The sequence below is a fragment of the Bombyx mori genome, chromosome 7 (genome assembly GCF_030269925.1).
Source record: "Bombyx mori chromosome 7, ASM3026992v2".
Classification (NCBI taxonomy): Eukaryota; Metazoa; Arthropoda; class Insecta; order Lepidoptera; family Bombycidae; genus Bombyx; species Bombyx mori.
The window spans coordinates 5,945,227-5,973,068 of record NC_085113.1 but is presented as its reverse complement, the minus strand read 5'-3'; the positions used below and the strand labels follow the sequence as shown (position 1 = coordinate 5,973,068).

General features: G+C 35.4%; 3 protein-coding genes and 1 long non-coding RNA gene across 6 annotated transcripts in view; 2 read left to right on the top strand and 2 right to left on the bottom strand.

Moving 5' to 3' along the window:
- Window positions 1-364: 364 nt before the first annotated feature.
- Window positions 365-7,846, top strand: LOC134199148 (uncharacterized). Its single transcript, XR_009973505.1, has 2 exons — window positions 365-1,631; window positions 5,033-7,846. It is a non-coding gene; the product is annotated as an uncharacterized LOC134199148 (long non-coding RNA).
- Window positions 7,325-9,326, bottom strand: LOC101738946 (putative glutathione-specific gamma-glutamylcyclotransferase 2). Of its 2 annotated transcripts, none has more exons than XM_012694912.4 (4): window positions 9,134-9,326; window positions 8,856-9,061; window positions 8,210-8,438; window positions 7,325-7,702 (listed from the first exon to the last, which is right to left on the bottom strand). In XM_012694912.4, the coding sequence occupies exons 2-4, from the start codon at window positions 8,988-8,990 to the stop codon at window positions 7,509-7,511; spliced, it is 558 nt and encodes a 185-aa protein (XP_012550366.1). In that variant the 5' UTR covers window positions 8,991-9,061; window positions 9,134-9,326; the 3' UTR covers window positions 7,325-7,508. The 2 variants fall into 2 exon arrangements, with proteins under 2 accessions (XP_012550366.1, XP_004931292.1); XM_004931235.5 differs by having other exon boundaries at window positions 8,856-9,010.
- Window positions 9,327-15,365: 6,039 nt separating this feature from the next.
- rcd1 (cell differentiation protein RCD1 homolog) lies at window positions 15,366-16,492 on the bottom strand (the record flags this gene model as incomplete). Its single annotated transcript, NM_001177325.1, is given in 1 exon segment — window positions 15,366-16,492. A coding segment is annotated over 1 exon segment (924 nt).
- Window positions 16,493-19,310: 2,818 nt separating this feature from the next.
- Window positions 19,311-27,842, top strand: part of LOC101741644 (HEAT repeat-containing protein 5B) — a 46,612-nt gene continuing 38,080 nt past the window's right edge. The window contains exons 1-12 of one of the 2 annotated variants that reach the window (XM_038012176.2): window positions 19,311-19,553; window positions 20,098-20,228; window positions 20,518-20,729; window positions 21,513-21,660; window positions 21,924-22,141; window positions 23,173-23,267; window positions 23,587-23,750; window positions 23,997-24,130; window positions 24,537-24,687; window positions 25,430-25,561; window positions 26,128-26,278; window positions 27,591-27,779. In XM_038012176.2, coding sequence (XP_037868104.1) covers window positions 20,103-20,228; window positions 20,518-20,729; window positions 21,513-21,660; window positions 21,924-22,141; window positions 23,173-23,267; window positions 23,587-23,750; window positions 23,997-24,130; window positions 24,537-24,687; window positions 25,430-25,561; window positions 26,128-26,278; window positions 27,591-27,779 — 1,720 coding nt within the window. In that variant the 5' untranslated portion in view covers window positions 19,311-19,553; window positions 20,098-20,102. Of the gene's footprint in view, window positions 19,554-19,639; window positions 19,768-20,097; window positions 20,229-20,517; window positions 20,730-21,512; window positions 21,661-21,923; window positions 22,142-23,172; window positions 23,268-23,586; window positions 23,751-23,996; window positions 24,131-24,536; window positions 24,688-25,429; window positions 25,562-26,127; window positions 26,279-27,590; window positions 27,780-27,842 lie in introns of those variants that run through there. The other variant, XM_062669367.1, reaches the window with a different exon arrangement.

Here is a 27,842-nt window from a genome sequence, read left to right as displayed (position 1 = left end):
CATATTGTGAAAAGCGTCCTGAACCAAAAAAAAAACATAAATGGCATGGTTTACTTTAGATATAACCAGAAAAATATTAAAAAAGAGGTAGTCATTAATTATAAATATGAAATAGTCAACATTTGTCTCATAAGCTTAAATGACTAGGTACATATAGAACAGATTGCAGACGACAAAATATGTAACGGGTAGCAAGGTTGCGGCTTGTCAACACGCTCGCGCGCTCCAGTGTTCTCGACAATAGAGCCAATCACTTCCTAAAACTTAACTTAATCAAAATATTTGCTAAGGAAATTTCGATCCGCTTTGAGGGGTGAAGCCGTTGTACAATAAAACGTAGACTTCAACCTCATATCAAGAGTTGGTAACTTTAAAAAATTAATAACAAAACAGGTTCAAAATTTTTAATCTATACTAATATATAAATCTAGTGTTTTTTACGGATGTTCCGTTATAACTACTGAACCATACATCCGATTGACTTGAAACTTGGTATACATGTAGAAAATACATATACTTAATGGATAGGCTAATATTTATATGAGTGTTGGACCCCCTACATGAGTTGGGGGGCGGTAATGATGAGAATCTTTGTGGGGGTGAGAAATAATAATGTTAATTTTAAATGCTCATCGAAGCGGACGGGTACAGCTGGTCGCTTATAAATGTGAATAGAATCTATGAAAATCACTAATGAAATGAAAAAGTACGTTGTACCGATATTTTATATACTAGTATAGATAGAAGCTAAATAACACATGATGCGGATTTAACGTGTTATCAAAAGATAACAGGGCATGACAGCGAAACATTTTTGACCTAAGTCTCACCTTTGTCTTAATAAACTTCTATTTAAATGATGATTTAACGTGTACTGGTAATAGAATGGTGTAGAATAAATACCATTCCAAATTCAAACTTCATACGTACTTATTTGACATACTAATAATAGAGTAGTACAAACATGCACAACCGAGCAATCTGTGACAACTACGTGCAAATTCACTTGTTAGCTAAATTAACATTTCTGTTTTTATTGAGATTGTACATGTACGTGTATTGTAACATCCACAGTCTTTAAAAATAAATCCCAAATTCGCAGAATTTTAAAAACAGAAAGAAACGAAATGAAAATTTGACAATTTACTACTCTCAAAATCGGAGGACTGAAAAAAGTAAAAAAAGATATTTTTCATTATAAGTGCCCGATAACAGTATTGATTACTGTCAATAAATGTAAATGTATATACCGCGAACAGTTGACGTCATCGCCAAACCAAGAAATAAGTAGGTAGCTACATAGCGACAGTCGTATATTATTATGGAGTTTATGAACCTCAAATAGGTAAATAATATATTCCGCTGTACGTTTTGCTCATGGAAATCCGGTTGCATCGCAGTCAGTACTTGAACAATTTTCGTTCTAACGGTCCATCGACCGATTCGAATGGGTGGCATAACTCTGAAATCACAAACGATATTCGTCATTATGTCAATGTACGAGTAACTATAATTGTTAAGCAGAAAGTAGACACGTGTAAAGAAACTTCCCGATGTCGTGCAGTCTGTACAACCAAAGATGATCACAATCAGGTCTTGGTTTTAGCAGGAAAATCATGACAATTTATTTGGTAAACAACTATTTATGTATTTAGTAATTAGTGATAAATATATTGACATCGTGTACATATTGCTTATAACGGAAATAGATCTAAACGAGGTATTTAAAGACATGCATTTTGTTAAGTGGGTCTATCGTATTCGGCGGAAGGTTTGTTTTGAATATATCATTATGTAATGAGTCGCTCGTGCGAACGGCGGCAAGCGCGGCGCGCTTTCACTCGGTACGCTATTAATTACGTACCTACACAATTGTTCAGTCAGTGTTATATTTACTCAACTGTTTCGACTGAAAAGATAAAGAAATAACTAAAGTGCCGAGCCGCACGACGCCCGTATCTTATCGCATCCACTCTATTGATCACTCGCCACATATTGCGAACGGACGCCTTGTACCGACGCGACGGCCGGATCACCTTTATTGTCCAATTTACCGTGAACTCGTGTTCTGTGTTATAGACGCAAACTAACCGGTGAAGTCATAATGTGTATCGTGCAAAAATAGAAATACAGTGTTAACAGGAAAATTAAAGATTATTGTGTTTTGTGGTTTTAATCAAATAATAATGGCAGCTAAATCGCCAACAGTGAGCTTGAAATTCCGTGAAGTGATCGGTGTAGAGCAGTTCAGTCAGCGGCGCGAAGTGTTCGACAAACCAGACGTGGATTACGTACCACTGCCGTCGCCCACGACGCCTTTGCCATCTTACAGAGAGGTGGAGCCAATAATCACATCCAACCACGGTAAAACAACGACGAATTTTAAGCGAAACGGACCGGGCTACTCCAGTATGCGAGAATCAAAAACTGACGAACGGACCTACGATTTCCGACCTCGCAAATACTCAGATAATTTTACTTCAGAACTAAACCAAAGCGATGATGTGGACTACCGGCACTCGATGACGGAAAGAACAAGACGCCTGTCAAAAATGCGGAAGGATTTTATGTCGTCTAATTTACATGAGCCAAGCACAAGTCCTTTGTACAGAGGTGGAGCACGGGCATCGATGCCGACTAACAGTACGTCGCCAATAAAATACAAAATAGAGAGTCCCAATTTGTATAAATTTCCGTTTGCCGAACCTTATTTGACACCAACACCGGTCAGAAAAGTGAGAGTGGATTTGGATTCCAGTGAAACGAATGGAGAACAAAATGACACGCCTGATACTACTGAAAACACCTGTACTAACAATCATTCCCCTAGTAAGGTAGACCATCAAAAGATTTTTGAAGATTTAGTGAAAAGATATTCACCCCAACGTAAGCCTATTGACTGGACCATTCCACCAACTAGACCCAGAGTAATTGGGTCAGTCCCTAAATCCACATCCAGTGGCGCAGAAAGTGTTGACAGTGTCGAAAAAACGAATGTCAACGATAAAAGTGAGAAATCTGGAGAAGATGATGTGTTTGATAAAAGCGAAAACAATGTAGAGATTGTGGAGATAGTTACGGTAACGAATGGAACCATTGAAAACAAAATAGAACCTAATGCTGTTGAAAATGGACCGCAAACCTTAACAAATGTTGCAAATGACGATGATAGTAAAATATCTGAAAGTGAATTAGAAGAGAAAAACGATCGTGTCCCTGAGCTTTCGTCATTACAGCGCCAAACTAGCCACGACAGGAAGCCGCTGGAAGTAATCGATTTAACCATTCCAAAACTCATTGAGAAAATGACAGCAGAAGGTGAAGATTTGGAGAATCACAAGAAGGCTCCCAGTAAATTAAAAAGGAAGAGAAGTTTCTTAGATAAGTTACTCGGTCGTAATAAAAATAAGTGAGAATGTTGAAACTGCAACTGCATCGTTGCAAATTCACCAAAGATAATATCAAGGTTGTTAAGAAACATGACGTCAGTGTTCGTAATCATTAGATAAATAGATAGAGCACCGAGTATGTACCAATAATGTTGATTTAAATTAATAGGGGTATTTTAATAGATTATCTGTAAAATAATTAAGGCCAGTCTTCCTCTGTTTTTATCTTAATGTACTGGTTGGGTTATCGCTAGCGATAAAAACAAAGTGCCATGTGACGAGAAATATCTGCCAAATTCTACTAAAATTTACTCGGTAACAACGTAATCATAATTATTATCAATAAAGCTGGTTAAATTCGGGACTTCAATCTGATAGGCAGCGGCTTGGCATTAATGACGTCCATGAGCGACGATAACCGCTTACCATCAGGTTGGCCGTATGACTAAAAGGGCAATAAAAAAATCTACTTTCTTCTAGAACTCTTCATTCGTGTTCTTTTTCAAATAACTAAATTGTCATGACCCAAACAGTAACTATAGACATGGCTACTTTCGATATTAGCTGTATAGTATTCCTAAGACATTTTGTATGACTTAAGTAGAGATTCTTGGTAATTATGTCATCCTTTTTATAAGTTTAAGTTATTACATGACGTTTTAGGTATTTCTTTTTAAATATATCTACATATATTATTTAGCTTATTTATTGAGACGTCACCTATATATTTTAAAACATTATTTTACTCTTTAAATTATTACGTTAAAATTGAAATGTTTGCATTATTTTCCTGTAATTTGTTATGGTTATATATATACTATATATTTACCTTATATTCTTTTTCTGTTTGAAATCAATTGTGCATGACTAACTAACAATCAACATCCGTTTAAAATGATGTTTTCAAAAACATACTTAGTTCAGAAATAAAATACGCTCTAAATAATTTATTTTATTTCAAATACATTATATAAAAAATAAACTTACACAACCACGGCACAAAGTAGGTAACATTTTATCTACAGATAAATAAAATTAACAACGTTTTGTATCACAGAAATTTTCCTACATCATTGCAGATAATGAAATTCAATTTGGTCATATACTTAATTTAGGTAACTTCGTTTTATTGACACATTGTTCACATCTCTCTCTGTGGATAGATTGTTAAGACTTGAATATACCTAAGGCAGAGTTACGCGAACGAGTTTGCAAACCATCGATTACTTTTTCTTTTTTTTTTTGCTGTAATTAAATAGGCTGCCGAGCTCACGATTCTCCTGGTATTGCGCAGTTACCAGAACCTATTGACATTATGTAATAACCCCTACCCAACGTTCAAACATTGGAACAGCGAATTTAATGGTGCTTGTATTTATTTACCTTAGAAACGTAAATGTACTTTAGCCTAGGACTTGAGTATAGGGTCCAAAAGATCCAATTCACTCTGCATTGCGTTTTAACTTTAAGTAGTTACTAAAATTATAAGTGTTTTTATACCTAACTTAGCAAATAAATATTGTTTTCTGCTTTACATACATTATTCCTTTTTTCTATATATCTATTACTATAAATATTTAAACTACTATATACACATAAAAGTCGATATGTGTACATTCCTTAAAACTCCGAAATATTTCCAGGGGGTGATGCTGTTGAGTTTGGTAGTGATAGGATGCAAGGCAAATCAAAGATCGGGCAGCAAAACGAGCCGGGTTGAACTAGTTAGCTATGAAAATGGGACAATCACGAATAGATTTCAAGTTACCTGAAGACTTAATCTCGCATTTGGTTCATTCATTATTGTGCCTTTTCTTTTCCTATAAAATGAAATAGTTGAAAAAGTTTAAATTAAGATATTACTCAATACATACTGTGCATGCATAATTTTTAGACAATTTAAATTTAAAATAAATAAACGTAATAGAAACTTCGAACTTCTGCTACGTTAACGGGGATAAAGGATTGCCTATATGCTCCAACAGCTAGCTACCTGAAAAGCCACTGCACGTCACCACCGCTAAAATAACTACCAAAGTATGCTGCGCCTTGAGCGTACCTACCGAGCCCAAATTTCTAGAACAGCATGAATCAACACATAATAAAATTACAAAGAAATGTTTTTAAAATAAATTCGAAAGCAGAACTTCTTTTGTAAACGCGATTGGTTTTCGAACTGGAGCAAAGCTGTAAAGAACAATGGACAGGTACAAACAGTTTGCAAGTTAACCAACAGACAAATTTATATAAACGAATACAATTATTCAATGGACAACAAGCGCACGAAATGCGGTTTTAATTTCGCAACATAATTCGCGTGTTAACCTTCAGAATGTAAGTAGCTGTAGTTTATTGTGACCAAAAATCGCGAAGGTCGGTTGACGACGGTATAATTTGCCTACTCTATATTATATAAATTAAATCTAGAAATTCTATCATAATATATTTTACACTATTCTAGAGCACCCCTTTCCTTTCCCCCTTTTCTTGTAATTTTTAAAGGAAAGATGCATGTGTCATGTGCTGGTAAGTCATTTGTATATTTGGTCTAAACCAAACGATGGCCCAAATGGCCTAGAGTATAATGTTAGATCATCAATGGTACCAATTTTGTTTTTTATTGAAAATTCTACAGATCGTCTATTTATTTTTACTGAAAACAACATTTGTCGCTTAGAAGCAGACAAGCGTTCTTCTGCTTATGTTAGAAAATAGTTACCTACAAAATAATTAAAATTTCAGATTTAAATTTTCATTTATATATATTTTCATTTCATTTAAATTAAATTTTCATATTGTTTTTAGATCCCTATCAGAAATAAAATATTCAGCACCTGATAAAAAATTATACGCAATATTATCAGAAAAAGATTTTTGAGTCAGGACATAAATCCCGAAAAATTAGATCCTTAGAAACGTTACCAAATAAACCAGTCGCTCTTTCAGACAAGCGTCCAATCCTGGTCATAAAGGGTGAATAATTATGCTACCTCCGCATTCAGGATCTCCGCATAGGAGTGACCTTACCACTAACTAGTTTGCCTTGGATAAACTTTCAGCAGAGGCCTAAACGCGGGTTGTTGAGCGACCGGGGTCGTTTGACAAGGCGATGTGTTTATTTTTTGCCTTTGTTGGCAGAGGAGCGAAAGGCCCACCTGATCATAAGTATTCTGCGTTGCTCTTGGACGTCAGAAATGCCAGGGTCGCAGCCACAAGGCAGCCTACTGCTGTGGCCTCTGCGCAAACTGTGTTTGGAGAAGGACATGTCACACTACAGAGGGGAGTTCATTCCAGAGATAGATAGTACATGCCAAAAAGGGTCTCTAGAAATGTACTTCGGTTGAATGCAGCGGTTCCTGATACCATACCTAACTGAACTCTGCTCTGGTGGCGGAAGATGCAATGGTAAAAAAGAGATGAAGGGATCATCTCGAACAATTCTTAGAGCACTCCACATAGAATATCCGGAACAAAACACGCGGTTCATCCGGATGTTGTACAGGCTGTTGTCGGCGCCGCAACCATCTGTCATATCGGCCAGAGAGCTATCTGAACCCTACCTAGACCTTGCTGTCAAATCGTGCTCCCGGAAAGATGACACCTAAGTTACCTTTGAATATTATTATTAGTTCTACTAGTCAAAGCTTCTCGTCGAACCCGTCGCTTGCGAAGGGCTCGTTGAGTAAAAGGGTGCTGGTTAAACAAACACAGCCCACTGAGTTTCTCGCCGGACGTTCTGTGGGTCGGTTTTCGATGGTAGATTCTGCAATGCCGTTAGGTTTGAGCCTCGTGAGCTCACCTACTTGTTAGGGCTACCATAGCCTCTCAGGACTATCAGCTTAGGTACAAAAAAGGCAAATACCAAATAACCTATAATAGTTTTTTTAAGCTAAAACAGTTAATTTAAAAGGGTCATTGATATACAAAGAAATATATTTTTCAGATGATGATTCGATTATATTATTTAGAAAGAAACATGTTGAAATATAAATATATAAAATCTAGAATACATATATAATATCTACATAGCAATATATCCAGTGTTCATGCCCATTTTGTTATAATATAATTATAAATAAATGTGTTTTTATTTAGGAAGGGAATTAATTTAAATAAAATCTATTTTTTTAGGTTCTTTAAATCTGGATCTATCTCTTTCACCGCCTTTTCCAAAGCAAATAAGTGTTCATCTTCTGCATTTGGTGCCAACTGTCTCATTGCTTCAGCCAAGTTGTACACATATTCTTTGTTTGAACCACTAGGACCGAAAGATGTAACAACTTGTTGTGCTATGTCTTCTATTGCTGCTGGCCCTGTAATTTTTGGTTTTTAAGTTATATTTAAGTACTGGAATACAAAGCTCTTTGTTAGTTAGCAAATGAACTTCAAGAAATATCTTGTATGTATTTGGTAGCAAAGGTTTGTTTTCAATAAAATTTATTATTATTACTTCAGTATCTTTTTTGTTTTATTACTTTGAACATATTAGATTGATGTAAAAATCATTTTTACATTCCTAAAAAATTAGCCTGAATTGAATTTCCCTCTATAATTTCTTGAGCACAGAGCAAGAGAAAATTAATGCTAAATCAAAATTGTTTGTTAGCATTAGATCTGATCTAATCTGTTGTATTGCTTTTGCCTATGTACACTTTTGCCTTAAGGTCAAGACGACTATCGATTTCACTTCATAAAATGCTTTCATTTACATGCATCAATGATTGTTTTAATAACCTTGGAGTATCTTATAATTTCTTGAGACACACACTAATTACTTCATAGAAGGTACATGATTCTCACAGCACAACTTTTGTTCTTACCAGCATAAGATTCGTTCTCCTCTACTGCAACATACAAAGTCAATGGAAATGGTAAATATTCGCTATTATTTGGATGGAATGTGACAGTTTTCTTAGAATAACCATTCTTTTCTCTAAAATCTAAATGTTTGGTTACTTCATCTATATCTTCTGCTCTAATCCTGTATGCTACACCCCACACAGTGCTATTAGGAAACTTGCTGGGTATTAAAGTAACTACTCTACCAGGCTAAAATAGAAAGGAATGAAATAAAATATATATACTGACAATGCACATAATGTGGAAAAGTGTTTAGAAAAAAAAAAGGTAAGAATAATTTTAATTTACTGTAAAAATCCTCTAAGTTTTTTTTTTTCACATGGAAAGGCCAATCAATTCCACCCTATTTCATTAATAGACATGCATACTCTTTGTATATCGGGTGGGTATAATCTAGTTCCTGACAACACCATATGCTTGGTAAGCATCAATGTCTTCTGACTTCTACCCTTTTACCCCATTATCTGACAGCTATCCGAAACTCGGAACTTAACGTGGAATCATAATACGCTGTGAAGATTTGATAAAACTCACTAAAAATAATAAAGTAATTACTATGTTGTGAACTTTATATTAGAACTATATGGTTTAAAAAGTTTTACGCACTTTTTCGGGGACACCTCTGTGATCGACACTATGTTGATAAAATCTTCTTTTATAGCCTAAAATATAGCCTACTAGCTTAGTCTCATACTTGAAGTCCGCTTTCCAAATTAAGGAACCATACCCAAAAACCCACATATTATTAATTTTCAAGGTATCTACAACAATTTGTAGGTATATATTATTGAGCTAGTCAAACCATATTCCTACTGTAATAGAAAAAATATTAAGTATATTTGTTTAATCTATAACCACAATTAATCATTATTTAATTAAGCTACATAAAGTTTATTTCTTATCTATGCTGGTACTGCCATCCTGTTTGGACTTTACAATTGCACTTTTGTTTTTTTACAAAAATAAGTACTCTATATTTGTTTTAATTTTGCAAATTTTTGAGTGGATTTATAACTTTTATAACAAATATTTTGGCAGTCTTAGGTTAGTTTTTTTGATTGTGCATCAATAGCTGTCAGTGTCAAGCACGAAGTGTCATATTCATTTTTTTAAGGGATTTTATGACCTGGTAACTAAGACCTTTAAGTCATATCTTATTTTAGTTTTTATTCTTATTTTTAAGAAAAATGATAATATGGAGTGAAATGAAATGAAATGAAGCTGATGAATTTGAGACATTAGTTAACTAGGATGAAACTAAATGAAAAGAGATGATATTGGATGAAAAATAATATCACCGTTATTACACATTTAAACCTGAAGAAACAAACACTAAATAGACAAAATAAAACAAATCACATAACTTCACTCCTCGCATTTCCGTCAAAAAGTCTCATTATACACTTAATATAAAACGTACGTAATACATGTAATGTGCGAAAGGAACAATGCTCTATATAGCCGAAATTAGCCGAATGTCTCTTTCTGGAGGTCGATGTGCATTATTTCTTGCCCAGTACTATATGCATCATTTTCCTTCCAGTTTCCATCAGCCTCAATCAAGTGTTCTAATAAATTTATGAAATACTTAATTGCTCTGCTTTCAAAATAAAGGTTTTATTCTTGTAATTAAAAAATAATAATTTAACTAAGCCAACCTCTTGTTTGTTTAATCTTTAAACGTAAATAGGGTCTACATTTTTTTATTGCTGCAATGACTGTTTGAACTCATACGTCAACCTGATGTGATGTTTTTACCGTACCGAAGCCCATAGATATCAAAAACATTAATACTACCACCCACCTTGAGATATGAGTTCTAATGGGCCATTTAAAATTGAGTTTGTCTCCTCGCTTGCGAATCAGCGTTACACATTCGATTTCGCCATGTTGGTAATACCTATCCGTGCAGACTTACAATAAAATAAGCTTATTGTTCTATTATTTTCTATTTTTATTAAGTGATCCGCGATCAGAACTACTGCATCATATATTTGCGAAGAAATTATCTAATAAGTAGCCGCCCATTATCTGCATAGACTTTAGGTTGGCCAGTAAGTATAGTCAATGCTGGAATTAGCTTACTAGTACCAATGTCGCTCCTGGTTGTTTACCCAGTCATGAACTACGGTAGGCTGTAATGGCACAATGACTCAGTGAGGGTATGTGGCATAGGATCTGGAAGCTCTACTGAGTTGGCTGCAACAGCAGGTCCGTTGAGGCTACGATGCTGGCATAACCGCGCAATGGCTGCTGTAGGTGGCTAGTCTTGGAATACAAAAGTATTGGGAGTTGCGGTAGCCGACATTCATGACGGGCTTATGGTGAAATTTTGAAGGATCGTAGTTGTTCCGTCGCCGGTCACCAGTTTGGAAGAGCGTCAATGAAAAAAATCTTCCACCGAGAAATGTTTTTGCTCAGCAAACCGATGATCGTAACCGCGATTCTGTTTTTTTTGATTCAATATTTTCTATGCTATGATAGTTGCCGCTATAAATAAAATGAATAAATAAAGCGTACCAAGCAACAGCAACAATAAGATTTGGTTTTATTGGGTTTTTAACTATACATAAGTTTTATAATTGCTACAAGTAAGTAAATATTGAGAGCTCACGAGGGCCTACCTGGTATTATGCGGTTATCGAAGTCAAGAGCCATCAGGACTGTATTTATAGTGGACAATTAAAACTAGCTTTCTAATTGAAGATAGAATCTTTGAATGTTAAAATTGATAAGAGGATATACTCGAAGTACTCGTAGTATATCCTCTTAAAAGTTGATTTAATGTCATAATTTCTGTCAAATAAACTAGGTAACAACAAAAATTGATTCTGTTCAATGATTGGATTTATTTAAATCTTACAAAACCACTTTAAGAAGCAGTACAACAGGGCGTTACGTGTTAAATAAAACCTAAATTAATCATTTCGAATTATTGTAATTAAAGACATCAACTAATAATTTTCTTCAATTTTCTTTTATTTATTTATTTTGTAAAACTGATCATTGAATAGAATCAATAGTTATTTTAGAACACTCGTCTCTCTTCTTCGGTTATTAAATGTCCCGGCGTGCACAAAAGCTTTGCAATGACATAGTGCAGGCAGACGATCGTCCAAACACAACACCACCTCGAGTGAAACTCAGTAAAATTACCTTCCAAAGTACAAACAAAGTTAATGGAAAAATTTATCGCTCGGTAACTTTAGAAAAAAGGAAAGTCACTGGCAAGCCTGCACCACACGCTGAAAACGTCAAAAGAAAACCTGAGAAAAAATTTAATCAAAAAATCTTTGCAGACATTGCAGTTAATACCCTTGTAACTGGTCCTTTGAGGTGTGATAACGAGTGTGTGACGCTGATTCGCAAGCGAGGAGATAGTCTCAATTGTAGATGCCCCAGTAAACAAGTCAACAATAAAAAAGTTGAAAAACAAACTCAAACACAAGTTAAAAGTCACGTGCTACTGGACAAAGCTTGCGCAAAAAGTATAGAGACTGCTAATTGTGGAATTCAAATACAAAAGTCCACTGAATTAATCAATTCAAACAAAAAGAAGATAAGAGCTCAATGTGCACAACAATGTCTCCCACAAAACAATCATAACCGGGAATCGATAAAGTGCTTATGGGAATCGACAGTCCATAATAAACCATTCAGAAATTACTACAGTTACAATGTGACAAAAAGATGGGCTTTATGTCGGCATCCAATCCGAGGACCAGATTTTTAAAAATGCCAAATTTTTTTTAACGTCGGTTTGTAATGTAAGGTATATTGCGGTCAAACCAAATTCGTGTCAGTAGAGTTTTAGATGTCGGTAGCATCTTAAAAGTACACGTATGCCTATAAAATTTGAAATTATCTGAAAAGTAATTAATATAAATTAAACGACTTAGGCCTTTTTATTTATTTAAAGTCGCCGTTGCCCAAAACACATCACTTCGGATCCTCCCGATCCTCTCTGTCGGTGCTTTTAGGCATTTTAAGCACCGGTCACCGCTTGTCGAACCCTCGAAGCGTTCGAAAGGTTCCTCGGGAAAATGAAATCATAAACACAGCTCACTAAGGTTCCTGTCGGATCTTCTCACTGACTCCCGATTCCGACCGGGTGGTAGATTCAGCGAAGCACTGCTCTTGGTAGAGCTAGATTTAGCAAAGTCGCCAGGCTGTTTTTTTTTTCCTACCTATTCTAACAATGGCCTCTAGCAAGAGCAGTGCTTCGCGGAATCTGCCACCGGATCGGAAACGCGACCCACTGAGAAGATCCGGCGAGAAACTCAGTAGGGCTGTGTCTATGGGTTAATTTACTCGTCGAGCCCTTCATCGCAAGCGACGGGTTCGGCGAGCATGGTAACCGGTGCTTGAAGTTCCTAAAAGCATCGATAATCGATAACCACTTGGAAGTTACCAGATGGTAATATGTAAGCAAAATCTATATATCTTATCTATATAAAAATGAATTGTTGTTCGTTAGTCTCGCTAAAGCTCGAGAACGGCTGGACCAATTTGGCTAATTTTGGTCTTGAATTATTTGTGGAAGTCCAGAGAACGTTCAAAAAGTAGATAAATATGAAAATGCTCGGAATTAAATAAAAGTAACAATTGAATTTTTCATTTGACGTGTCCCCCGTCGGACGGATTCCTTTTCTTTGTTTTAAGTTTATTTTATACAAAAGTTTAGGTCTTTTTTTATCGATTGAGGCACTACGAAGTCTGCCGGGTCAGCTAGTTAAATATAATAATCCACTCCCGGCTGAACACTTCAATCCGCTCATACATGCTGGTGAAGTTGGAAAAGCCTCTGGATCACCAAAAAATAAACCTTATGTGTTAATAATGTATTAGGTGTTCCATCATACTATTACATACTTGCTATTACGCCTGATTTTTTAATGTGATTACTAGCGAAATCCTAGTCACGCTGCACTAATTCTACTAAAACAGTTTTACTGAAACTTGTTTCCGTTGTAACTCCATAATAACAATTATAGACAATCAACGAGATAAAGAGAGAGTGAAAGATAAAAAGAGAGAGATATAGATAAAAAGAGAGATATAGATAAAAGAGAGATATAGATAAAAGAGAGAGAGATATTATAGATAAAAAGAGAGAGTATAGTCGATATCAGACGTCGCGGCATAAAGGATAAGACGTCCGTTCTACCAATTTTTCTAATGAAATACATACTTGACAAATGTTCACGATTGACGAGGAATTCTCTTCTCGATCGCTCCCTCATTGCTGAGGATCGTGACTCCGTTTTAGCTTGTCTACTGTCAGCCTCAGCCTCAGCCTTCTGCCGTGAAACTGTAACGCGTTTCGATTTGAAGGGTGAGACAGCCGTTGTAACCACACTGAGACCTCGGAATTTATATCTCAAGGCTCCAGTAACCACTTAACACCAGGTGGGCTGTGAGCTCCTCCACCCATCTAAGCAATAAAAATAAATAAATACTTTATTACACACCAAAACACAATTAATGATGATATTCAGCTGACAGGCAAGTATAATTGTACAATAGGTGGGAAAGTCAAATTTACACATTCGCTTTTTAATTCATTTAGATTATCTTTTTATCATTGTAAATGAGCAATCAAGCTCTAGTATTTATATTAAGCTAATGACATCTATCAGTCTAGTAGCTTCACTAAACATCTAACATCACAATTTTTTTTTTTATATATTATATATTTATTAAATTTATTTTTATGTGTCATAAGTTCATCATCTACCCTCTATTCCAAATTAAAAACGCAAATACATACTTTTTTGCACTAGATCTCTGACCTTACCTCTTGTTGAGTGGTTACCAAAGCTTAGAGTTGGTACAATGAAAATCAACCCATCAAAATCAATCATGAGTCTTAAGTTTCAATGTATAGCATAAAGACCGTTACTTTCTTCAAACTGTAACACATGTTACACAAGACTGCTCCGTGGCAAAAATAGGCAAGGTAGGGCACAGCCATGAGTTTATAATACCTAATCCCTACCACTGGTAGTTTCACAAAATATAATCACTGGTGGTTTTTTTATCATGTTATTATTCTTAAAGCTTTATTACTAATTTAATCTCTAAATGCACCCACGCTACTGCAAGAAATATACCTGGTTAACATTCAACAAATACATTATACATACAAATTCATAAGATTTATGAATACTTAAAATAGGAGTGATTTTTTTACCTGTTTAGTTTAGTGACGAACCAGAGATCTCAAATAATAAAAAAACAACTGTATCATTTGCTACCAAAAAAATATTTTATTCAGTCCGACTATAGCATAAAAAAGAGCTATGCAGATGGATTAGACTAAAAGTAAAAACATAAATCTTGACATTATATTTAAAACTTCATTGATATAGATGAGGATAAAATTTAATCTAGTCTGTTCAGATATGTTGAACATAATATCGCAGAAGGCTGTCTTGTCAGTCACATTTGACTTTTTTTGGTAGTTATTTGAAGCATTTGCAAGACGAGATTGTAAATTAAGACACTAATTTCTGTTAATGCCACTAGAGGTACACACACATATGCGTGTGTACCTCTAGTAGAAATACTAGAGTAGTTAGCATGCTCATCCCTACTACACAGAGTAAATAGTTTGTCAAATGTGTGTAATTTAACAACCATACTTAAAAATATTTTTCAATTACCCACGGCACATAAGCCCACTAGAAGAAATACTAAGTAGTTCCACAATGGTCACATTATAAAATTATTTTTGTCATACATACTCTTTAAGCTACCACATTGTATCACCTGCATGCAACTAAATGTCACTGTTTTTGAACTCGAGCAACATTATTGTATTTTAGTTGAAACATTGTCATCACAATGTCCTATCTTAGAAGATTTTGTCACTTATTTACACTATTGTTCTCAAAAATTTATAACATTTCACATTTCTTCATTAAAAAACATTAAGATGATAGAAACAGTCTGTAGCCAGTTTTTATAAATCTCATTCCAAATGACATTATGTATTTTAGCAATCATATTACACTTTATTAATGGATGACAAGACTAATTTTAATTTGGACACATCTTAAATTTGTTTGACTACTTAAATATTAGGTTCAGTGGACTCATGGCGTCAAAGTAGGCTCACATGTTCTGCTGAGCTGGACTGGCCGGAGGAGGCTGTGCTTCCAAGTTCTTAATGAGTTGAGCCAACCAATGCTTTGTAGAATTGTCTTCTTGAAGGCATGCTGTAAAAGTTGCATCACGGAGTTGGTCTGGCAAGCATTGTCTTAAAGCTTCTCTTGCTCTTGGGTTGTCAGATAAACGAAGGTAACATCTTACTACATGCTTTAACAACCGAGCTGATGGATCTTTAGCTAGTGAAAGTACCATTTTCCCCAAAATCATGGCAACATGAGAAAATCTGTCATAGGTTTGGCAAATATAACAAAGTCCACTGTCGTCAAGCAAAATTTTCTGTAGGATAAACGTAGCTACAGTTTTAGAGAGTTCAGATCCATTTTCCATAATGCGCAGACACAGTGGTATAATTTCGGTAGTCAATAGAAATGTTATAACTTCTTGCTCATCCGTTTTCACTAATGCACCTATTACTCCAAGACTGGTAAGACGTAGGTATTCAAAAGGTCTAGTTTTAGAAACAGTGTGGAGGAATGGGTAAAGGAACAAGGGAACATGGGCTTGAAGAAACGCAGATCTTGTTTCTGGATGAGATGCAACACATTGCATCAAAGCCAAAGCATTACAGACACGGTTGCTCTGATGAGCAGTCAAAGTCGGAGGAATCATTGCCACGTATATGTTGGTTATTTCCTGTAGGAGAGCAGCGATTGTACCGAAGCTATGCCACAGCATTGGCGCCAAGTCAGGAACCACTTCTCGTTTTTTACTCAGTTCTAATAGCGCATTTTCACGAGTGTCGGGATTGCATAGCTCTAGAATCCAGGAATATATCTTTTCCCTGTCCACGGCAGCCTGCATATTTGCCGGACTCTGCTGTGCGCTCATATTAATCATATTTTGTACGATTGGCGTTAAACGACTCATGAAACTGGTTTTATTTTCTTGTATGTAGGTATTTTACTTTAAGAGTTTTATGTATCACTTGACGCAAGTAGTTATCTGATTTATTTAATCCATTCAATTGATAAATTTGTTACCGTTGGAGAATAATGTAATTATTTAGAATTGAAATGGATGAACTGAATCAGTAGACAGAATATTAAAAGTCAAAACATTGACGAGCAGAGTTACCAAGTGTTAAAAAAAGTCCCGTAGTGTAAAGTAGGCATAGAAGTTAAGGCTGCTTTTAATTTAATTTACAATATAGCACCATTAAAAAATGACGACCAGTTACATTTTACAAATAATTATTGTCACCCCGGCTGCTTTTATTTGCGTCTGATGAAATAGGTACCTCATTGTACGAGTGGCTGTGTTGCGACATAAACAAGAATAAGTTTTACTTTAGTCGATTTGTTAGCTATATGTGGTAAATATTTCCAATTACATTTATTTCAAACTTTAGCAGGCTTTTACTTTAAATATTTTTTATTATTTTAAATTTATAACATTAATTATATTTATTTCAAATCATATTAATTATACAATATTTCAAAAAAAAGAGATTAAAATTACCATTTTTATTCCTAGTTATCTAAACATAATTCAAGTGTAGTCCCTAAAAAAATGACTTGGCAAAAAACCTTCCTAAATTCAACATTCCTCAATTTTTCCTATATTTACGAAACTAACTCCAAAGCTGATATCACTACATGCAAGCTACAATGAGGAGCCGACTGACGAGACATGTCACACACATTTACACAGATCACATAATATTTTTATTATTATAATTATATTAATCACGTTAGTTTGGAAATAGTGATCAAAGAACACTACTGAAAGTTGGTTCAGAAAAAGCGGACAATTAGTATGCTAGTAAGTAAAAAAGGGATCTCAATTTTTTTATATCTCAGGATAGTGATTACGAACGTGTGTAGACGTGGCTACAAATATAACATCCGGCTTAATCGTATCGAGTGATGTAGTTATACCGATTCAATCTCACAGGCAAAATTACCATTTTCGAATGAAAAAAGTCCAACAGGATTTTTTTTAAAACACACGGTCTATGTTAAAACATCAATAACGACCGAATTGAATGGCTTCTCAGCTGTTTAGGATAGATATAAGAAAGCGAAAAAGTGTAAGAAAATGAAACAAAGTTTCAATGGTACTTTATTCTTTTTCATCTCAATTTTTCTCTTCTCATTGTATTTGATCCCCATAGATTATAATTTCAAATAAATCAATTTCGTGGTATTATCTCAATTTCATTGGGAATGGAACAACTATTTGTGTGCTAAATGATTTCTACGCTGGCAGCAATGGAATAACTCATTGTCTATGATACTGTATAAGACTTGGCTTCAGCCTTATTGAAATTTTCTACCCGATGATATGCAAGCGAAGTAAAATGTCCCTTAGAAATAAGGTAATGACATATGCAAGTGTAATGTTCGCTCACGCGGCCCGCACTCACTTAAAATCTAATTTCAAATTATCCAATCCCGTTTTTGCAGGATAGCCGTCGGAGCCCCGTGGTTCGTCAGGAACGTCGACCTCCATGACGACCTGGACTTAGAGTCCATCAGTAAGTATCTACAGTCGGCGTCGATGCGCCACTTCGATAAAGCGGCACGACACGAGAACCCTCTCATCGTGGCCGCCGGTAACTACATTCCTGATCCTGCGGACAGAATGGAAAGCAGTCGACGTCGCCCAAAACACGTCATCTCGGATCCTCCCGATCCACTAACGGTGCTTTTAGGTACTTCAAGCACCGGTCACCGTTCTCGTCGAACCCGTCGCTGGCGACGAAGGGCTCGACGAGTAAATTAACTCTCAGACACAGCCCACTGAGTTTCTCGCCGGATCTTCTCAGTGGGTCGCGTTTAGGATCCGGTGGTAGATTCTGCGAAGCACGACTCTTGCTAGGGTTCGTGTTAGCATCGTAGCCAGGTTTGAGCCCCGTGAGCTCACCTACAAACGTTAGGGCGAAGCTGAAATAGCCTCTCAAAGCTATCAGCATAGGTAGGAAAAAAAAAAATTAAATTTTTATTTCAGGAAGAAATTATAAAGGTCTTGGCTCCGGCCTTAATGAAATTTTTATTTCAGGATATAATATAAATCATATAAGACCTAGTTTCGGCTTTTTGAAAAGTTATTTCAAAAATTATATAGAACAGATAAGGCTCTATGGGCTTAGATCCCTTTGCCATTCTTAATAAGGAAAAATTATACCAAAAAAATATCTTTGATACTGAAAAAGTCAATCAAAAGGGCTCACTGAATTTGGCTCCCTTTTTTATTTTCCAATTTTTTTAATTTTTAATTATTTGCTTGCCGTTTCTTCGTTAATGTTTGATTGTAAAAATTGTTTGTTCGTCTTTTATTTATTTATAATTAATTAAACAAATGATCACCCTTAAGTTGGCCCCTTTTACTAGATATCTTTATTTTTATCACTTACATTAATTAATTTTGATCAATTATCGTTTGTTCGATGACTATTGGTGATTGTTCGATCATAAAAACAATTAAATTCCCGTTTATTAGTTATTTTATATCTATTATTAAGCAAACCATCACCTCACGCCTATATTGCGCATGCGCCAGTTTTGTCAGTCAGCTGGCAATGGCCGTATTTACAAGCGTTTTGTTAACAAGTGCGCTCATTAATAATTGGGAATTTAATTGTTCTTATGATCGAACAATTACCAGTAGTCGTCGAACAAACGATAATTGATCAAAATTAGTTAATCTAAGTGATAAAAATAAAGACATCTAGTACGAGGGGGCAACTTAAGGTTGATAATTTGTATAATTAATTATAAATAAATAAAAGACGAACAAACAATTTTTACAACCGAATATTAACAAACAAACGACGAACAAATAACAAAAAATAAAAAAAAGAGGTGCCAAATTCGGTGAGCCGATCAAAAGAGTGAAAAAAACAATTTAGTTCACAGATTAGTATAATTGTTAATTTGTTACTGATTTAGTTAGTTTACTTACTAGTCTGTGAATGTGGGGTGTGTTGTTTTGGAATACGGATTAATTTGGATTAAATTTGAACTAGAGTTACCCTCATTTCAGTTACGTGGTTTTACTGTGCCTTCCAGTGTTTTGTGCTTATAAAATCGGCAGTCACAGTAGTTAATAACTGTGACTATTTACTGTGGCTTATTATGTAAAAGTTATACAAAATCATACTCAATTTACCTTGTTAAAATCTGTCTATTGGTGAGTTTCAAATTTTTGTATCTTGCAATAAACAAATGTCTTCGACTGATTTTTAATAAGGATATGATAAAAAATAATGGAGTATAAATATATTTCTATTAGGATTCCTAAATCGTAAAAACAGAAATATAATAGTGTACTCGTCAAGTATATTTTACAAATAAACAAACTCATATTTCTGTGAACACGTATCCGCAACTATGCTTACTGTCAAGTAATTACATCTAAAATTAATTTAGGTCATAATGAAAGAGTTAATTATATATTGTCCCATTTTAGTTACCTAAATAGTAATCATTTCTATGTTATTACGAAATTAAAATGAAGAGGAATTGGGAATTGTAGAAATGGTTTCCAATTTTAAAACCAATGTTTTTAAAGCTAATGTATTTAACATATTCGGTAACCTCTTAACAACGCTATTGAACTCATGGTTTTACTAGTATTTATTATACAAACTCAGAGTTCTACATATCATTCTGCTCTGATTGAATTGTGTACAATAAACTCAAAACATATGTGCAATAAAAAATAAAATTTTCAGAAAAAATGGAAGTGTCCCATTCCTTGACTCTAAACGAAACAGCATTGCAGCAGCTGCCAGATGATAAAAAGCCACATTTCATATTTGAATGGCTACGGTTCCTTGACAAGGTGTTGGTTGCAGCACACAAGGTACAAAATTAAAATCATGGTTTTTTTAAATTTACACTATGATTGCATATTTATAACTTTATTATACTGTGTGTGGGTCAACAAATTAATTTATTATTATTAAAAGAGAAAAAATACAATTAACATTATACCAAATCTATTAAACAATCTAAAATTTCCCATAATTATTTTAATGTAATTAATATACTATAAACACCTATGCAATAAATAAATCAACATCAAAATTAAGTTTTGAAGAATACTAACAAGTAAAATAGCATGTTGAGTTTAATTGTTATTTTTGTTTCAGAATGATATTAAAGCTTGCCAACAAAAACTTGTTGCCCAATTAGTTAATCTTCTACGTGAATCCCTTGGTGCACCTGCTAGAAAACTGCTTGCCCGGAATTTAGCCATACTCTTCTCTGTCGGGGATACCTTCCTTTTATTTGATACAGTAAATAAGTGCAATGACATCATCAAAGTGAAGGATGACTCGCCTTCATACATGCCGACTAGATTGTACGTATAGTTGTTTAAGTGCTACATGTATGCAGTTTGATGCTGTCTATATGTCTATATTTTTCTAAGAAAATATAGCTGACTACATACACAAGTGACTTTAACTTTAACTTTTTACTGGTGGTAGGACCTCTTGTGAGTTCACATGGGTAGGTAACACTGTATGCCTATATCTGCCGCTAAGCAGTAATGCGTTTTGGTTTGAAGGGTGGGGAAGCCGTTGTAACTATACTGAGATTTTAGAACTTATGTCTCAAGGTGGATGGCGCATTTACTGTGTAGATGCCTATGGGCTCCAGTAACCACTTAACACCAGGTGGGCTATAAGCTCGTCCACCCATCTAAGCAATAAAAAAAAACTTGAGAAATATCACTGTGTAGTATAGATTAAATCAGAATATTATATAATTTTGTAAGCAGCGGCTTGGCTCTGCCCCTGGTACTGCTGAAGTCCATGGGAGATGATAACCATTCAACATTAGGTGGGCTGTAAGCTCGTCTGCTTACGAGGGCATTAAAAATATATATTAATTACTATTTTTCGTAAGAAAAATTGTCAGTGCTACCAGTACAGGCTATTACTGGTATAACATGAAGCAGGCATTCAGTTTAGTTTGAAGGGTCTGGTTTCATATCACATTGTTAAATAAATGTGATCAGTTGTTAGTGCAGTTTGTATGAAAAAAAGTATATCACTCTACTGAAACTGAAAATGAAAATACAAAAAAAGATAATACATTGAATAAAAAACGTAATATTTACTAAAAACAATTCTTTACACAGGGCTGCAATATGCTGCCTTGGTAGTATGTATGAGAAGCTAGGTAGAATGATGGGAAGATCACATGAAGAAACTGTTACTACTCTGGTCAGGTCCTTAAAGAGTGCAGAATCGCAAACCAGGCTTGAAATCATGAATACACTGGAAAAGGTAAAATAATTAAAGGATCAACTTTTTTCTGCTTAGCTTACAAAAGACGATTTGTCAAGTTTTTTTTATTAGGTGTTTTCTTTGAGCTTGGTCCTTCATCAGAACTACTCTCCATTAAAGAATTTTTCGCATTTCCAATCTTTATAGTTTCATATGTTTGTGGTATTAATAAGCTATTGCAAAAGTGTGAACCTTCGCATTTTTATACATGTGATTTAATTTTATTCATTACCCGTAGCCATCTGAAAAATTTGGATTTCCAGATCTGTGTTGGGATAGGATCTGCTGCTCCAGCGGCAGTGAGAGAAGTATCTCGTGCTGCTCGTACAGCATTGATGTCAGATCGGTCTGCAGCAGTGAGAGCTGCGGCAGCACACACCCTGACTAACTTGTTGCCACTAATGAGACTGACACCAGCAGATCTTGATGCTATAGCTGCTGCTTGTCTCCGTGCCGCCAATCCCAGTGATTATATTTTAAGGTAAAATGCTTTTTAACACCAGGTTTATAGTGACCGGATATTTTTATATGTCACTTTTTATTATGTTTATCCAACTACCTTAACAAAAATAAAATGAGAGGTTATGAAATATCAAATGAAAAGTAAAATATTGCCACTATGTTTTATTTCATTGGTTTCTTCAAGTGCTAAAGATACATATCGACGCTTGAAAGGCAAACGTGACTAAGCGACAATGCGTGAACATTACAGTAGACTAATTTAAAGTTGAAATACCTGAAAAAAATTATATTTTAACGAATCTAGCTGTGGGATTGAAATGATTTTAATAAACCTAGAAATATATATTTTTTTGCGCATCGAATATGGTTATTGCCTATCATTTATGTACAAAGCAGTTATTGTCGCTTAGTCACGTTTGCCTTTCAAGCGTCGATTTAAATTATAAATGTTTATAATGGATAAATTTTAAATTTAGAGTTAGTAAATAATGAAGCATGACACATAACATTCAATATACTATTCTATATGCATATAAGCTGGTGTTAATACGGTCTCTAAATGTCGCAATTTCACCTTTAAGTTAAGCTTGAAAGGGCATTCGCGACTTCATTTGACCCACATCAAGAATCAATGAACTTGAATGAGGTTCAAAACTTACCTGACCTATTTGTATGGTTTCACAGCCTTTATCCTGATTTCACCGTAAAAGCGATTGTTCATTATTTTCGAATCTGTAGTAGATTTTGATCCATTTGAAATAAATAATTTTGATTGATAAATATTGCCTTATATTTCTATATTTGTAATTCCTTTCAACTTGTATCAAATTAGGGGTTAAGTTGTTACTGAAACTGTTAACTGAATATCATCTTAACACCCTAAAGCAGGTACCCATTTTTTTGTAATTGTTCGTATTTTACTATTTTATTGAAATGTATGGTAAATCAATTACATCCCAAAGTTGAATAACACCAGTGGGATTCATAAGTCTGAGTTGGTGATAAGTTGCAAGTGTAATCAATATTAAAAAAAATAGTAATTAATTTCAGATGTGCAATTGCGGAACTTTTGGGATCTCTAATAGCAACAACACAAGCTGCTGAAGTGACGAATAACAACAAGTTTAAAGTCGGCTTGCAACCAGGTAAATAGTTTTTTACTAATCTTAGAAAACAATATTTGCTTTTTTTTTTTTTTATTGCTCAGATGGGTGGACGAGCTTACAGCCCACCTGGTGTTAAGTGGTTACTGGAGCCTATAGACATCTACAACTTAAATGCGCCACCCACCTCGAGATATAAGTTCTAAGGTCTCAATATAGTTACAACGGCTACCCCACCCTTCGAAGCGAAACGCATTACTGCTTCACCGCGGAAATAGGCCGGGTGGTGGTACCTACCCGTGCGGACTCCCAAGAGGTCCTACCACCAGTATCATAAATCATAGAGATTGTTTTATTGCAGTGCAACAAAATAAGAAGGATCCTCCTAAAAATGTAGTCTCATTAGACGAAGCTCTGAACTTATTGATGGGCGCTTTTCTAAGAGGGGGCACGTCGTTCCTAAAGGGTGAAATTATTAAATCTGGTTCCGGTGTCAACAGGGAAGTTAGAGTATGTGTTACAAATGTAAGTAAACTAGATTCAAGGTAATTCTATTCTATTAGATTTAATGAAATGGTTCCTAAAACTATAATCTTTTTGGTTGTTTTATCATTTGTCGTCTTCTTCTTGAAATTAAAAGAAATTATTATTAAAATTGATTCAATTAATGTTTAACAAATTTGTAAAATGATTTGAAATATATTTATAAGACATACTGTGTTTTTTTTCTTTCATTATATATAAAAACATATAATCTTTTGTTTTTCGAAGGCATATGTCGTGTTCGTGCAGAACATGGGAGGAGTTTGGTTGGAACGTAACATAACTACGTTTTTAGCTCACGTATTGGATTTGGTGGCTAATCCTAAAGCAGCTAGTTCTCATGTCGACGCGGTTTATTCAAGGTCAGTAATAGTGTTAATCTTTTCTATACTAATATTATAAAGCTGAAGTGTTTGTTTGTTTGAACGCGCTAATCTCAAGAACTACTGGTCCGATTTGAAAAATTCTTTCAGTGTTAGATAAGTCACTTATTGAGGAAAGCTATAGGCTATATAACATCACGGTAAGGCCAATACAAGTGGAGCCCCAATAAAGAATGTTTCAAAATAGGGGTTTAAATAGCTCCTTAAAATTATATAAATATTTTCACTTTCTACGTAAATGAAGTGGAGGTAAAATTTAGCGTTATGCCAAAGTAACTATTCCACGCGGACGGAGTCGCGGACAAAAGCTAGTATGGTATAAAAACTTGATTTAGAATCGAGAATTATATGTTTTTTTCATTATTATTTGTCCTCGACATTACAGAAAGTGCATTAGTTATATTCTGCGCAACACTCTCGGCAAGATGCTAGGGGAGAAAGCACAAGCGTCGGCGTGTCGGGAGATCATACAGATTGTTGTCAAACAAATGAACAGCATCGACTTTAATCCGGAAAACGCGAAGGATTGTAATCAGGTAGAAATTTTTGTATAATCTATGTATTAATACGTCAAGCAAAAACTTTGTATCCCTTTTTACTAAATTTGCGCGGACTGAGGAGTATGAAATTTTCCACACTTATAGGGAATATAGAGAAGAAGTGCACAATGCTAATATTTTTTTTTAAATAATGCATAAAAGATACATTAAATCAATAAAGAAAACATTACACACACTACATGCCATGTATTTGACGCACACACGTATGCATACATATTGTCAAGCTTTTGTTCTTGACGTCTGTAGTCAAATTGAGAATAGATTAAATATTGTTTGTCTTTATTAAAAAAAATTATAGTGTAGTCTTGGCGAAATTTGTGATTATAGAAGTATAAAATACAATCATAATAGTGTACAAACTTACAATTCCAATTAATTATAGTCGAATTTCGACTACTGCGGGACTTCTAGTATAATATAAAACCCAATCGTCCCAATAAAAATTAAATTAAAAAGCAGTAAGAGAACTTAATTCAGTTAAAGTAGTTAATTAAAATTTGAAGACGGCAAAATAATCGAACCAATCACCAATTGTGATATCATAATATATGTAGTTAATCGTAATTTTTTATCTACCTAAGTGCTAGTCATAAATGTTTCTTCATACTTAAAAAACTTACTTAAAAATAAATAGTTTTTTTTTTATCATTTTGGTTAATTAATTACCTTGTTCAATTTTAAAGCAATTTCAATCTTTTTATTATTATTATTATTACAGGAAACTTTGTTTAGTCAGCACCTTTTAGTGTGTGCTCTAATGGAAGCGGGAGAATTGGCCTTGCAGCTCGGTACTTCAATTCAGAATCTCATATCAGATACATCATTGAATATGGTTGAAGCTATATGTAGTGTGAGTATTTTTAGTATTTATTTTAGTATGTACTTACTTTTAAACCCAGTTGAAAAAAATATATCACTTTTATTATTTATTATAGATATTTAAAATAATATTGCATATACTCATAGTTAACGGCAAGCTGAATCGATAGAAAACAGTTTCACTTTCCCAGGTGAATTGGAAGTGCCTCAAAAATCAACGCAAAAAATGTCGATTTTTGATGTTGTTTTCCATTGTTGAACATCGAATCAAATTGAATACACACTTTTATTTTTTATTGCTTAGATGAGTGGACTAGCTCACAGCCCACCTGGTGTTAAGTGGTTACTGGAGCCCATAGACATCTACAACGTAAACGCGCCACCCACCTTGAGATATAAGTTCTAAGGTCTCAAGTATAGTTACAACGGCTGCCCCGTCCTTCAAACCGAAACGCATTACTGCTTCACGGCAGAAATAGGCAGGATGGTGGTACCTACCCGTGCGGACTCACAAGAGGCGCTACCACCAGTAAACGTTTCCCTATAGAAGATATTTGGCAAGCAATGGTTCTGATGTTGCGAGTTGTGCGCGTGCAGGTGTTGGAGCACCCGTGCGTGGCGGCGCGGCTGGCGGCGGCGCGCTGCGTGCGCTGCGTGTGCGTGGCGCTGCCGTCGCGCGCCGCGCCGCTGCTCGACGCGTGTCTGGACGCACTGGACGCGCCCACGCCCACGCCGCATCGTGTGCACGGTACTACTACATAGCCATAGAACCTAGCTTCAGATCCATATCTACTACCGAGCCAAGCATTATGTATTCACGATTTTGCGAATGTCTTCATTTTCTATAGTGTTGATTAAACAACATGTATAATGAACGGAATGTATATATTGGTAAGGACTGGGATGCGAAGGGCAGGAAACCGAAAGGAATGGAGTACTTTTTTTCCCTGCCTATGCTGATAGCCTTGAGAGGTTATTTCAGGTTTACCCTAGCGTGTAGGTGAGCTCTCGGGGCTCAAATCTGAAGTGTTGTTAACGCTAGCAAAAGTAGCGCTTCGCAGAATCTGCCTCCGGATCGAAAACGCGACCCACTGAGAAGATCTGGCGAGAAACTCAGTAGGCTGTATCTATGGGCTAGGAGTGCTTATGAAGAGACCTACACTCAGCATTGGGTGGACACAGGTTGAAGAAGAGTCCTTTCGGTATTATGTGGCTGTTCTAGCAATGGACATAATACGATATAACTGTAATTAGGTTTAATAATATGATTTCAGAGTTAACCTTATTCTTAAACGTAAACTAAAAAAATATGTAAAAACAATAGTAACAATCGCACCGTAGGTGCCGCCAATTGTTTAACGGCGGCACTAAGAGTTAGTGCAAACGTAATAACAACTAACGCCCTCTAGCAGCGATCAGACTGTTCACAGAACTATTCAAAGAAAGACTACAAGGCGAAATAAACGATACAATTTATTGACCAGTTTTGTAATTTTTATTGTTGGAGAACTGTCAGTAAATGTGTCTTTTACCATATTTCATTCAGAAGTTTACTCCTTTTTTTTTCCTACCTAAGCTAGTAGCCTTGAGAGGCTATTAGTCCTGTTCGTAATCAACAAGCCAATTTTGCCCCTTACGAGCCTAACTCCACGTCCGGCTACAACATCTATACCACGTGAGGGGTGGAATATCAGAGCTTAAAGCGAAGACATAATGATGGCCAACGGAGTACTAACGTCACCTTCAGTATGGAGAGACAATAAAAAAATGAAGTCCGCTTCCCGGGGGCGAGCGCCGGGGAAGCAAATTTATATTAAATGTCTTTCTATTATATTATATTTCATACTAGGTATGTACTATATATTTCCTTTTCGCTGCCATGATTTCACGCTACGATGACAGATATGATCATGACATCACATTCTTACAGCCTCGTACAAGTTAGACTCCATTAACCACATTATCATTAACCGAGGCGTTCGATATCATATCTGTATTCGGTAAACTTTAATTTAGATGCAGTCGTGGGCCGATTTATTATAGTAATAGTTTGATTGCAGGTTATTCGGCGGCACTGGCAGCCATACTAGGCGCAGTGCGGCTGTCCCCCCTGGGCGTGCCGCACGGTCGCGGCAAAATCGCCTTTAATGCCGCCGAGCAGTTGCTGCGTTCGGCTGGACAGAGCAGCAGGCTGACGGCTGCCAGAACTAATGCTGGCTGGCTTATTGTCGGCGCCATTTGTACATTAGGTATGACGTCAAGGGGGGAGGGGGTGACACGATCTCATATGGTTGGGTAAATAGTAAAGTGTC

What these genes read in the sequence shown, in the direction of transcription:
- LOC101738946 (XM_012694912.4), bottom strand. Translation starts at nt 8,990, where the DNA reads ATGTGGGTTTTTGGGTATGGTTCCTTAATTTGGAAAGCGGACTTCAAG. An exon ending in ACAGAGGTGTCCCCGAAAAA is followed by an intron (nt 8,439 to 8,855) that starts GTGCGTAAAACT and finishes TTTCTATTTTAG; the next exon opens with CCTGGTAGAGTAGTTACTTT. An exon ending in GGAGAACGAATCTTATGCTG is followed by an intron (nt 7,703 to 8,209) that starts GTAAGAACAAAA and finishes CAAAAATTACAG; the next exon opens with GGCCAGCAGCAATAGAAGAC.